General features: G+C 42.3%; 1 protein-coding gene across 1 annotated transcript in view; it reads right to left on the reverse strand.

Annotated features, from left to right (window-relative positions):
• NEGR1 (neuronal growth regulator 1) overlaps positions 1-12,251 on the reverse strand; it is a 1,077,808-nt gene extending 1,065,557 nt beyond the window's left edge. Inside the window, exon 1 of the mRNA XM_072649843.1 lies at positions 11,666-12,251. Within this exon, the coding sequence (XP_072505944.1) occupies positions 11,666-11,841 (176 nt within the window). The 5' untranslated portion in view covers positions 11,842-12,251. The remainder of the gene's footprint in view (positions 1-11,665) is intronic.
• Positions 12,252-13,980: the final 1,729 nt, after the last annotated feature.

Genomic DNA, 13,980 nt, shown 5'->3' on the forward strand with positions numbered 1-13,980 from the left:
TCAGGTTGTATTCTTTAAAGCTGTGGGAAGCTCCCAATTCTTGAATCAGGATTACAAAATGATTCTGATAAATTTTCTACAACACCATAGTCAGTGACCTACTTTCCCCATGAAATTCCACAGAGCAATGTCAAAGAGCATATGATAAATACTTGGGAGAAACTTGGCAACATCTTTGATTTTCTCCTATATGTGGACAAGCCCAATCCCTGTGTGTAATTCATGTTAACACTTGACTCTCAATTCTAGACTCCTTTTTCTTGAAAGCACAGGTTCCAACAAGGCCTAAGAAATTAGAATTTAGAATGTATGAATTTTGAGAGAAGGATCTCTCTCTCTCTCTCTCTCTCTCTCTCTCTCTCTCTCTCTCTCTCTCTCTCTCTCTCTCTCTCTCTCCTCACTACCAACAGGGACAACAGAGAGCATGGTACAAAGAAGGTACAGGATAAATGCTTGAATTCAATTTACTTTGAGTATGATTTTGCATAAATTTTACCAAAAGGTGATGAACTTTTCAGGTACAATACAACAAAGTCAGTTGTCCACCAAGATGAAGGATAGTCATCTGTGTTGGAGGAAGGAGACTTCGAGTCAATTAAGTAACAAATCAATAAATAGGGCTAGAAATTAGCCCTGATAACTTCCATAATATGATAGATTGCTTGAGGTCCAGTGGATTGTTGAGATTATCTGGTCCAAGTGACTTCCCAATACAAAAATCCATCCAACCTCACACCTTTCATGTAGTAGCTTTTGTTAAGGTGATTTTGTCACTCTTTCCACACAACATTGGAGAAATGTCATATTTAGGATAACTATTCTTGGAGAAGAAAAAAAGAAACCATGAAAATAATTCTGTTTAGAAAGTTTCATGGCAATGGGGAAAAGATTATCATAAAATCTAGCACAGAGGCCAATGGAGAAATTAAAGACTATGAGAATCTGTTCCAGCTTTTGGTTATCAGCCCATACACACGACTTCTTCCTCAACTTATTTTACTGTGGAATATGATAAAATGTATAATATTGTGCAATAGATGAAATATGCTAAGCTTAATCAAGTCTACCAAACCTCTCTTATCATATAAGAGACATGGGAAAATCATCCAAAGTCCCCCAAAAGATGAGATATAACTTCTGTTTATAATAAAATAATCCACCTATTTAGCATTGTGTGAAATTGATCCTTCTGTCCGTGAGGGTATGACTTGCTTATATTGCTGCTGTCATAAAGCACTTTACAAACACGCACATACACACATATGCATACATTTGTGTGTACACATACATGTGCATTATATTTAAACCTCTTAGAAAAGTTTACTTATCAAGTGATGAATTTTGGTGGCACACAGTAATTCAGAAGGCAAGGTATAGTCAATGGGGCACTAGTTTGAAGTCAAGAAGATGTGTTCAAATCCTACCTCAGACATGTATTAACTGTGTGACCTTGGAAAAGTCACTTAACATCCATGTCTCATTTTCTTTATAAAAAAAAGAGGTTGTTTGATGTGAAGCCTTCTAAAGCAATGGCATCAAATGCAAATAGAAATAGGGGCCAATAAATAGTATAAAAAGATCCCTTTGAACTGTCTAGTGACTTAGAAAACCATATATTATCATTATCTATGATTTATTGTATTTTAAATTTTATATTGTTAAATATTTCCTAATGACAATTTATTCTGGCTCAAGCTGTGAGCGTTGTTTGGCACCTTTGATCTAAAGGATCTTTCTGATCTTGTGATTGTCATTCTGGTCAGTTCAATTCCATCTAATATTAGTAGAAGGAACATCCAAACTGGTCAAAACAAAGTATCCCTGGATCTATTATAGAGAAAAAAACACTCAGGGGCAGAGAGAAGCAGAAATGTCCCCCTAAGGATGACTCATCAAATGATACACTAGGAAGTAGGTGGAATTGGTAATGGGACACTTGGTCATTCATTATGCTCAGAATCTGTCAATTATCTCAGTTCTATAGTTTCTCAGTCCAGAAGCATAAATAAAATGGGAGATAGCTGAATGTTGAAGGAGACCATAGTGACTCATCACGCAAACCTCTGCATTTTGCAGATAAGGAAACTTATAAGAAAAGGGAGCTTGATCAAGTTCACATGGTCAGTTAGTAACAAGTGAGACTAGAAACTCGTTTTTAATAGAGCAGAGGTTTTTATCCTGGGGTCCATGGATTTTTGTTTGTTTGTTTGGTTGGTTTTAATTTTGAGAACTGTATTACAATACAAATTGCTTCCTTTCTGTTCCTTCTGTATTTTGCTTTATGTATTTTAAAATATAGTTCGGTATAATGAGGGCTTTCTGGAAAGGGGTCACAGACATGGTGAGGTGAGTCAAAGAAACACGGCACTGTGTAGTCCCTTCTGTCTCATAGGGTAATCTAAACCTTAGGTCTCAAGGCAAGCATTGAAGTGTCCTATCATAAGTAAAGGGTGCAAGCTAATCAACTAGTATAAAGGGATATCCCTTTGAAGGGAAGTGAGGATTTCTAAAGCTCCCTGAGAGGTTAAGGAGATGATGGATTGTTCAGACAGACTCCAATAGGAGCAAATGCCTGAGAGCACTCTGGCAAGTGTATTCATCAGGAAGCCAGCAGTGAGGACAAAGACTCCAAGGGAGCCAGTGCCAAACAGACAGCAGAGGTCCTCTACTGGAAGAATCTGAAACCCATGAGAGAAATTTCTGAAGGCTGCTAGACAGGGTGATTTTCTGAATTCCCTCCCCTCTACAAGCCCCAGTGGTTCCTTGTAACCTGAAGGACCAAACAGAAACTCCTCTCTTTGGCATTTAAACCTCTTCTTAACCTTTCTCTTCTTTCCTTCCTTCCTCACTTCCTCCTTTCTCTCTTCCTCTTTTCCCTCCTTCCCTCTTTCCTCTGTCCCTTCCTCCCAGCCTTTCTCCCTTCCTTCTTTCCTTCCTTCCTTCCTTCCTTCCTTCCTTCCTTCCTTCCTTCCTTCCTTCCTTCCTTCCTTCCTTCCTTCCTTCCATCCATCCTTCTTTCCTTCCTTCCTTCCTTCCATCCATCCTTCTTTCCTTCCTTCCTGCCCTTCCACATAATCTATGCTCCAGCCACATCAGCCTTGCAGTGGTTCTGTAAGCACAGTGCTAGGTCTAAGTACCTTTGTACAGTCTATTGTCCATGCCCCAAATGCTTCAACACCTTGCCTCCAGCTCCTAGTTCTGAATTCCTTATAAACTCAGCTCCCTCCCTGCTCTCTGCAAGTTTTGCCCTCCACTTAAGATGTGCTATCTTGCTATCTACAGATCATCCCTCCCATTAGAATGAAACCTCTGAGGGCAGGGAAAATGTTCATATTTCTGGGTGTCTCCTGAGCACAATTATTGGCACCTAGAAAATAAAACTGTGATTAAGTGTTTGTTGTCTGCCTGACTTGAATTTTCAGAAAGCAGAGAGTGTCCCAGTGAGAAATAATGTTGGGGACAAAAAGATCTAAAAGGCTGAGTTAACTTACTTCATTGAAAGAAATCTAGCTTACAGGGGACACCTGGGAGACTGATTCAATTTGGATTTAGGTTCACCTAACTGCGACAGGTGGGAGATGAGTTAGCAAAGGTAAGGGAGAGCTAAATGAGACTGAGGCAGCTCCGGGGCCCTTAAAAGACAAACAAAAATCAGGGGTAGCTTTAAAGAAATCCATAAAGTTTCACTTTCCCCCCTTTTATGGGAATATTTTGTTTTGTTTTTGCCGTGATTTCAGGTGAGGATAATACACATACCCACATGTACACCACAAAGAAGAAAAGGCAGTGATTTAGGAGCTAGAAAAGAAGAGGAAGAGCAGAAACATTTATTTTCTCTCAGAGAAAATGTGAGAGAAGAACCCAAAGAAAAGAAAGGGTAGAAGTGGCCATGATGAATCTAAGTGGTGGGAGCTTGAAAGTCCAACCTGGAAGAGAGGTGGGATCATGGGCATGTAACAAAATAATTATATGTCCAGATAAAGGGTTTACTTGAAAGTTGTGTCCTTCATTGAGAACTATACACTCTGATTCTCTGATTTGCCACTCAGGATACTGAAAAATTAAAAAAAAAAGATACATCTAGTAATTTCCCCAGGCCAACAGAATGCTCTACTGTAGTTGTATCTGTATAGAAAGAAGCTTACTCTAGTTGTTGGATCAAATCACAAAAGCAATAGGCTATCAATTTTATCAATATCCTGTTACTGGAAAATGCTTTACAATCAATAGTGCTTTCTTTCTAACAAAATTGGACAATTCAGACCATTGAGAGGTCATTAAAATGATCGTATGCTCATCTCCACATAGGAACAAGTCACACCATATAGTAAAATCCCTTTATGTCTTAGTTTTGTTATGCCTCAAATGAGACAAACTGAAAGCAGTTAGTTTTTACTCAGTCAACTTCTTTTTGAAGCCCCATTGATGGGGTCCTGTGCTCACCCCAAAATGGTGATTATCACTGCTAGTACTTTCTCATTAGTGTAAATACACTAGTAAATTCTCAGGAAAGGGTGGAGATCAACTCACCTAATCGTTGCAGCCCCCATTCTACATTGTCTGAGAAATAAGGCCACATATTAAACTGTTTCTAGATCACAGTCATTGTATCTTACCCCAATGACTTCTAATGCCAATGTGTCATCAGTAAAGAAAAGTGATTTTTAAAAGGGTAAGGGAGGCAGAATAAAGTTAAAACTAACATTGCCCCCTTTTAAGCAAAAATAGGATTTTACCTAAGCATGCCATGTGAAAGGTCAAAATAGGTCAAGAAGAACTTTATCTGTGAAATCGGACTGTTTTGGACCAATATGCAATTTGAGTACCACTGAATGTGAAGATCTATAATTTAATAAATTAGTGGTGACTCTCAGCTTTATATATAGGAAAAATACTGAAAGGACTATAATTCTGTTCTATGAAATTCCTTCAGTGCAACAGATGACTACCTTTGATGACACAAAAATCAATAAAATGTCAATCAACTCATGACATAGTCAAAATGATTGGGTGTCATTTAGATTGCTGAGTCTGCTTCCTGATATCCTAGAATGGACCCTCATCATGTCAAGGTGCACATCTGTAGAAAATACATGTATGCTGGAATTTGAGGAAACACAATAGGAAGCAATAAAAAAGAAATAAAATAAGAAAGAATCTGGCTACTACAATTGTGTTTGTAGATATAACATCCTAAAGCCATAAAAGAAACTTTTATTAATTCCTGCAGCCTAATCTTATTTGCAAAGATGTTGGGAAGATAGGATAAGAAATGATCAGAATTCAGCCATCCATTTACACACACAACTCTTGTGAACTCTGAAATAAGTACCATCCAGTGAAATTTTCACCCGATGATGTCCTAGGATTTGGCGTGCCAATTTCATCCAGCCCTATTCTGCCTTCAAATAACTCCGTTGTCTTCTTCCACTTCATCGATTCAAGAACAAATGCTTATCTTATGAAAAGAACCTTATTTTTCTTGATTAAGCATAAAAAATGGATTGAATATGTTGAATTATTATTGAGAAGAAAGTTATAGCATTTATACTCAAAGGGTGAAAGAAAAACATGTTAAAAATGAGGTTAGAGATGATTCTTTATGAAAATGTTTGTGAAAATTGTCAGGAAACAATTCCAATCAATTCATGCCCATTCCACAAGTATTTATTGAGAGTCTGCTATTTTCAGGCATTGGACTAAGCATTGGAGACATAAAGAAAACAAGGAGCAGTCCCTGCCTCCATGGGCCTTCCATTCCACTAGGTAAACACAATCCATACACAGATAGGTAAATGTAAATTATGCGAAAAGCAATAATCCCTATTTTAAGAGATAGCGAGAGCTGATAAATATGTTCGGAGACCAGAGAAGTCCTCTGGTAAGTAGAACCCGAGCTATGTTTTGTTTTGTTTTGTTTTCCTTGGAGTGGGGAGGTGAAGGGAGAGGTAATAAGCATTTATATAGTACCTACAAAGTGCTAAGTACTTTTTAGAAATATTATCTCATTTGATCTCAAAACAACCCTGGGGTTTAGGTGCTATTACTTTTCTCATTTTATAGATGAGGAAACTGAGGTAAACAAAGGGTAAGTGACTTGTCCAAGGTCATATAGCTAATAAGTTTCTTAGGCCAGATTTGAACTCAGGTTTTCCTGAATGAAGCCTGGTATGCTATCTACTGCCTCACTAGCTGCCTCTTTAAATGAGGCTAAACACAATAAAACATGAATAAACAGGGTTTCTAGTAAAATCTCTAAAAAAATTAATCATTTTAGTTATGTCAAGGTGAATTTGTTTTAGCATAGTTGTTATATATATTATATACACACATTATATACACACATGTATACATACACTTGTGTATGTATGTATGTATGTTCGATATAATCTCATAAATTTGTTTCAGCAACATCAAATCCTCTCAATTGTCCATCTTGGTCCCCTCCTCCAAAATGTTAAAGCCTTAAAATGGTCTCTTCTGTTTTCCAGACATTGGGGGGAAAAAATGATAAAAAAACAAAAAAAAGGAAAACATTGACTTTTGCTGTTCTTGTTCTCTTTCCTTCTGTTTATTCTTTTTTGGAGAACTTGAAATTACCTCGGTGACTCATCATTGACTCTTCTAAGAGGGCTTGAGTGTTTGCTAGGGACTCACTATCTACTTTGCCTACATGTGGTAGCTTACAAACAAAGGGATATAGCCTGAGGATGTTCCAAGAACCAGTCTAAGAACAGGGAAACATCTGGGAAAAGAGGTAAAACTCCTCGAGGTTGAAACATCTCTCCCAAATACCTCCTAAGTAGGTCCAGCATAGGGTGAGAGTGCTGAGCTTAGAGTCAGGAAGACCTGAATTCAAATATTACCTAGACACTTAATCACTGTACAGTCTTGAGCTAATCACAAGTATCGGTTCAACCATAATTCCTCTTCTGTAAAATGGAGATGATGGCAGTACGCACCTCCCAGGGGTATTGTGGGTATCCTTTGAGATAACGTGCTAGTGCTTTGTAGACTTTAAAGTCTTCTATAAATGCTAGTTCTTGTAGTACCCAATCAGAGGAGAAGGACAGATCTGTCCCAAGCTGATCGAGTTTCAGGTGAAGAGAGAATTGGTACTCTACCGTTTTCCTTCTAGGAATCAGATCATTTATTCCCCATGATACTTTGAACTTACCCAAATATAACCAGTAATTTTAGTTTAATTTTTTGTCAACTGCACTCAGATGGTTATCAGTGTTATATATCTGGTATATATATATATATATATGTATATATATATATATATCTAAGCAGAGCTACTTTCAACTAAAAATGAAGGGTCCTTTAAACCCTAGATGTTCTCACAGTTAAGACCAACAGTCAAGTAAAATCACGTAGTCAACAAAATACAAGAGTAATACTATCTTTGGAGAGGCGATCCTTACAAAAGAAATGGATAAAAGGAAATCACACCATCCTGGAAGGTATAATGTGTGTGTGGGGGTGTGATACACACACACAAACATGTGTGTATGTGTGAGATGATATATGATATATTTTCTAGATAATACATTTATTTCTATCCATATGTATTTATCTCCTTTCTGACCATCTCCCTTGTTCTCCCACCTTCAAATCCTAGGATTAGTTGAAGAAACAACAGGAAACCTGATTGGAGCAAAGTTTCCCTTGGTTTTCTAAGTCTCCCAGAGTAGAGCCATCAGCCAGGCCTCGGATATCAGCACTTACCTTAGAACGCTGCAGTTCACATAGCTTAAAGAAGGCAGAGTAGAGTAAAAAAGAAGAAAAGACAACAACAAAAAAACCTAACCTTTCAACACACAAATGAATCTTTTTCATTGAGTTCAATGGAACATACATTCTCAGTGTAGCTGCCACCCATGTCTATTACTAACAGGCTAATGGAAATGTGTTCTTAAGTGCTGATAACCATTTAAAATGTGTGCTAGATGGACAAAGATTCATCTAAATCCCAAATTTCCTGTAGGAGAAAATGTCAAAAGATATTTCCCAGTGTACTGCTGCCTCATTAAGTCCACAACCATTAGGAGGGCCAGATCTCGTCAGTGCACCCTTTGGAGTTTCAGCAACAGATTATGGTAGTTTGAGCAATGGACGCTTTTGAATTTTATGTGTTATTTGATTATGCTGATCTGGTCAGGAGAACATGTTCAAGATATTGAAAAGATAAAAGAGAAATTCCTGAATGGTTCTTCATTGCCTTAAATCCAGATGACAGCCCTTCAAAATAAGAGAGCTGAAGTCAGTGGTTCCCATATATTATTCTAACAAGAATTTTCTTGTGGCATTATGAGTCTAACTAAAGAGCAATGAAAAGTCTTATGAGTCCTAATATCATTCTCTCTCCCCAAATGTATCTTGTCACTTGGGACATGAAAATGAGCATTTGATCTGAAATTTGTGGTCTCATGGAAGCTATACCAAAGTGCACTCTAAGCAGCCCTGAAAAAATTAGTTTTTCCTGTTTTAGGCCCCAAACATGAAAATGCAGTTGATCACATGATCTGAGATCAGGGTTTGCCTTTTTAAAAAAAACACATGCAAGTGTTTATGTTTAAATAGAGCTATTACTTGATGCAGAATTAGAATTGGTTCCATCACAAACTACAGTGTTCCTGGAATTGTGTAGTGAGGGGGCAGAGAAAAGGAAAATGCATTCTTCTTGTAATTCAGCCTCATCTGAAGTCCCCTCAATTAAAATCAGGAAACCCAGCTTATAGAATATGACTCTAGAAGGAAAGTGTGGCAGTGTAATTCATGGTCAATGGTATTAATCAAGAACCTTCCCTTGAAGCTTTGGGCACAGGGCCCAAGTAGCAGGTTCTCCCACATGACAGCAGTTTAGGACAGTGAACGGACTCATTTTTAGCAATTAAGGAAATAAGGAAAAACTTCACACGAATAGGCATCTTCAATGGATTTCCCCGTCCATGGGGAAGATGAAGGATGCTAAGCCCAGAGCTCTCCCCAGAGGCCTGTAGGACTCTGTACAGACCAGTTGTGGAGAGAATAAAGTGCTCTTGCTCCTGTGCCTGGCTGCAAGGCCAGAAAAAGGCTTCCAATGAATCTTTTTCTTTTAAATTCACTTATTAAAGGACATCATTAGGTGGTTGTTTTCATTAAAAAACGTTAAAGCTATAAAATATCCCACTAAAGAGAGAGCTTTAAAAGGGGAATAGGAGTGGGCTGAAGCTACAGAAAGCCAAGAGATTAGCGCAGGCACTCCAGGGGAGCTCATTTGGCACCAACCAACTACCCTGGAGCATCCAAGACTCCCCAACGTTGGGACATCCATGTGTCCATACTGAGTAGAAGCGTCACTTGAGGAGAAAAAGGATGGAACCAAATATGCCTCTGCTGATGTCATCACTCAGGGCCTTGGAGGCCACAGGGCTGTGGGGCTACTTGTCTTGTTTATTCAGAAGCATAATCCCTCAGCTGTGCTATCAAACAGGAAAGGTGAATAATGGAGAATAGGATGACAATATCTGACTTAGTAATATATAGATAGCTGCTCCCGTGACACACCTCTATGGCCACAGAAGATCATTTTATGACCACACCACAGATGTCCGAACTTCATAAAAGAAACATCCCACAGGAGGAAAATATGAGTATCACTCCAACCCTCTGCCACTGGGGCTCTTAAAGGGTGTGATGCGAATGCCAACAAGAGTGAATCTTTGCTTAGTTATCCCCAAACAGCACTGAATTCTGTGTACATTCTGATACCAGTCTAAGTTCACATCAGAGTTATCAAAATGATTATTAAACATTTTCCAAATGCAACAATTAGGAAATACATCCATTTTCCCACATAAATCTGGTCTTATCAAGAGGTTTCTAAAGAGAGAAGACACATGCCACACCCACAAAAATCAGTTTTAACATCTATTTACTATTATAAAACATTCACTACATTTCACCTTGTCCATGGCATAAACATGAATGTGCTGATATCATGTACTCAACATCTATAAGCTATAAGCTCTCATTGGACAAGAAGGGGACATCAAAGCCCAGATTGGAGCCATATGTCCGGTGGATCTACAGAGTGGGAGTCTGGCTGTTGCTGGGCAAGGAAGGTGCAGAGAGAGAGGCTTAGCCTTAGTGAAGTCTGAGCACCCCCTGAGCATCCATTTAGATCTTCCCAGAAGAAAGATTTTCAGTAGTTCATTCTGTTTAAGGGGGAAACTGGGCTGTTGGTGCTCAGTAGTGACAAACCACTTCCGCTCAAGAGCTTATTAAAATGGAGAGAAGGGGAGACAAGGGAGTGAGGGAGGGACATAGGAAGGAAAGACAGAAGGAAGGAGGGATAGAGGAAAGAGGTGTGGAGGGAGATAAGAGTGGGACAGAAGGTGGAAAGAGGTGAGGGTACAGGAGAGAAGATGAGAGAGGAAGGGGGTGGGAGGGAAGAAGAGAGAGAGAGAAAGACAGAGAGAGAGTGAGAGAGAGAGAGAGAGAGAGAGAGAGAGAGAGAGAGAGAGAGAGAGAGAGAGGTTGTAGATGAATATAGTGTGTATATTTTTGAGTGAGAATGTAAGGAAGTGTGTGAACAGTGAAAGGGCATGTGTCTGGAATCTTAGAGAGGCTGTTTATAAGTGTAAAAGTGTACTACAGAGTGTGAGAAAGGGGGAAAAGTGTCATTATGTGCAAAATCATCTACGGGTGATAGTTGCACCAGATAGAGGCAGGGTATTTCTGGGAAAAGGTAAATAGATATATGAGGCTTGGAGAGCATTGGGGAATGAGCTAGTAATGAAAGGGGAAATATCTGCGTATGTGTGGTAGAAGTGGAATGAGAGGGAAACAGAAGAGGGAAGAGAAATAGGAAAGAAAGGAGGAGAAAAAAGGAGGGAGAAAACCAGGAAAAAGAGAGGAGATAAAAAGAAGATGGGAGAGAGGGGGAAAGGGAGAAAATGGGAATGACAGAAGGAAAGAGGTGGGTAAAGTGAGGAATATAGAAAAAAGAAAAGGGAGGATGGATGAGAAAGCAGAAGAGAGAAGAGATTTAGAAAAGAAAGAAAAAGTGATAGGAGAATGGAGAATGAGGTAAAGAGCAAAGGCGAGATGGAAAGAGAGACAGAGGACGAGGAAAAAAGGGTGTTTTTAAAAAATCTCTTGTGACAGACTGAGCCTTTGGGCGAAAGGGGAGGAGGGGAGGGAAGGAGCTAGCGGTTTTCCAAGAGCTCTTGCGAGAGAAAAATAAAAACAAACCTGCCTAACTTGTCAGACTCAGAGTAAATCTTGACAGTAACAGGGAGATCTCAGAAACAGTTTCCAAAGGGCGCCAGCGCCTCCTCCCCAGTCCTCACACTTTTCTCATCCTAGTTCTCCTGGGTTGGTCCAGGTCTGAGAGGTTCACTAACGTGCTTTGAGATCAAGGGTCTAGTGGTTGCTTCACTCCTCTGTCTATTACTGAGAATGGGGGTTAGACAGCCCAGGTATCATCCTCACCAGCTTTGAGGAGAAAGACTTAGTTTTCTTTTATATTATCCTTATTATTTGGATACTGAGCATCAAACCCAGGAAGGGGGGAGGGGAGCAATAGAAGGAGGAGGAGGGGGGAAGCACCACACAGAGACGGAGAGAAGTAAGTAGTATGGGGGGAGAAGAAAAAAAGACACGCTAATTGTCCTACCTAAGCACGGCCGTGTCCCCCTTTCTGACCATCAGGTTGTCCACTGCCGGCCAAGGCAAGTCCATACTCTGTCCAGCCGGGAGGCAGGAAGGCAGCAGACAGCAGAGGCTCAGCAGCACCGCGGCCAGCCACTGGTTCGAGCAGCAAGCGCCCTGCACCAGCATCATGATGTCCATCCCTGCTAGGGCTGCTCCCCACTCTCCGGCAGCCTCCAGCTCTCCGTCCCCCACCCCCTGGCGCTCGCGAGTCCTCCTTTCCCGAGAAGCAGGCGGCACTGCCCAGCTCCACAGTTTGGTGGGGATGTGTGTGTGTGTGTGTGTGTGTGTGTGTGTGTGCGTATGTGTGTATGTGTGTGTGTGTGGATTTCTCCTGGTTTTTCTCTGATTGTTTTTCGGTCGTTGGGGTTTTCCCCTCTTCAGCACCACCTAATACTCCTGGTCTTCGCCCCCTCCCTGGCCGGCCTCCCCTTCCCGCCACACTCCCTCCTCCTCCTGGTTGCTTCTGGCCGGGTGCGTCCGGAGTGTGGCTAATCCTCGGGTGGCTCGCACACCATCTAGCGAGGAGCGCAGCGCGCTGGAGAATGAGAGGCAGAGAAGGAGGAGGAGCAGCGGCTGGCAGAGGAGGGAGCGGAGGCAGGGCGAGCAGCAGCCGCAGCCGCAGCAGCAGCAGCAGCCTCTGCAGCAGCAGCAGCAGCAGCCACAGCAGCCGCGGCACCAGCCGAGTCAGGCTCAGCCTCAGCAGCGGCAGACGGCCCCCAGGCTCGGAGCCGTTGCCAAGCGGCCGTTTCCTTAGCAACCCCTCCCGGTGACTGGTGATGGAGCAGTTAAAAAAAAAAAAAAAAAACTTATATGTGTACACACACACACACACACACACACACACACACACACAGAGACGAGCGCGCACCAAGAGGAGGTACATCACAGCCACTATTATCAAGACCTGGGGGAAATCAAAATGAAATCATTAAAATAGTAAAATAATAGGAATAACACAAACAACACTCTCCATTGCACCCATCAAATGCTGGGGGGATGAAGGGAGTTTGTGCTCCCACTGTGCGGGTGGGAAGAAGGTGGGAGGAAGGCATCTCTTCCCCGGCTGAATTTTACCCCAAGTCCCCTGAGCAGTGGCCCTGGCGCCATCATGCCGCCTTTGCCTGGCCAATCGCGCCTCGGACTTAGCCAGCGGTACTTAGTGGGGGTGCACTGTGCCAGCATCCCCTCCACACACACACAGCAAGAGGCGGGGGTTGTTTTTATTCCCCCAGCCCGCTTCCGAAGAGTGAGTTTTATGCAGAATTGCACGAGGATTTCGAGTGGGTTCTCCGATCTTTCTGCTTTTGGCTGTTACCTGCTCCAGTGTGTGCGCGTGTGCGTGGTTGGGGCTGGGGTGCTGATGCTCTGAAGTTGTGTCAGGGTGGCGACAGTGACGAGAGGGGCTGCGATCAAATGTTTTAACTGCTGGGGGCCAGGCGGTTGTGTTGTTATGTAAGAGGCGGCTTAACCCATTGGGGGCTGCCAGCTTAACAGAATCCCAGAGACTCATATGCCAGCCAAGAGCCATGTTATCGTGTTTGGGCAAGCGCCACACACATCAAGGCTGGCTTCCAGTGTCGCCCCCGGGTCGCCAAACAGCCACAGCAGCAGGAGCAGCGGAAGGCTGCCGCTTACCCCTTGAAGGCTAGCGGAAAGACAGACAGACAGACAGAAGGACAGACAGACACAGAAGGTTCCCCTCCGACTTGGAGGGGGCAGAGCCCGCTGCGCGTTTTAGACTCCAGTGCCCCTTCCTTCCCTCTACCTCAAACCAACATTCCATTCCCGAGAGCTACCTCCCGGCCCGCAGGAAGGGCGCACAGGCTCCAGGCGGCGATGGGAGGTAGCCAATGTAGTCATTTACTCAGAGCTCTCGGATCCCGACACCCTTAGCGAGTCCGGGCCATTTGTAGATCAATGAGATAACTGAATCTGGAGTCAATAGTAGCTGCGCCAATCAATCCGGTGGGGGAAGTTTGGGCAGCCCTGAGATGGGGGTAGGGATGCGGAGGTGATATACATTCTCCCTTAATTTCTCCCATCTCTGCACTACCTCCCGCATATTCTCTTTATATCGCCCCCCCCCCAAAGCCCCACCTCCATCTCTCCAAGCTTTGCAGTGATTCTAATAAAACCTTTCTAGACTAGCCTTGTCTTCTCTTGGTGGAAAAAAAAAAAAAAAAGGCTCCGCCACCCCCTTTCCCCTCCCCGCGCTCTCTGACGTTAACTGGATCTCGGGCAACACCGGCAGAGTGCCATGCTCTCTGCAGGGGTCAG

Source organism: Notamacropus eugenii, chromosome 2 (genome assembly GCF_028372415.1).
Source record: "Notamacropus eugenii isolate mMacEug1 chromosome 2, mMacEug1.pri_v2, whole genome shotgun sequence".
NCBI lineage: Eukaryota > Metazoa > Chordata > Mammalia > Diprotodontia > Macropodidae > Notamacropus > Notamacropus eugenii.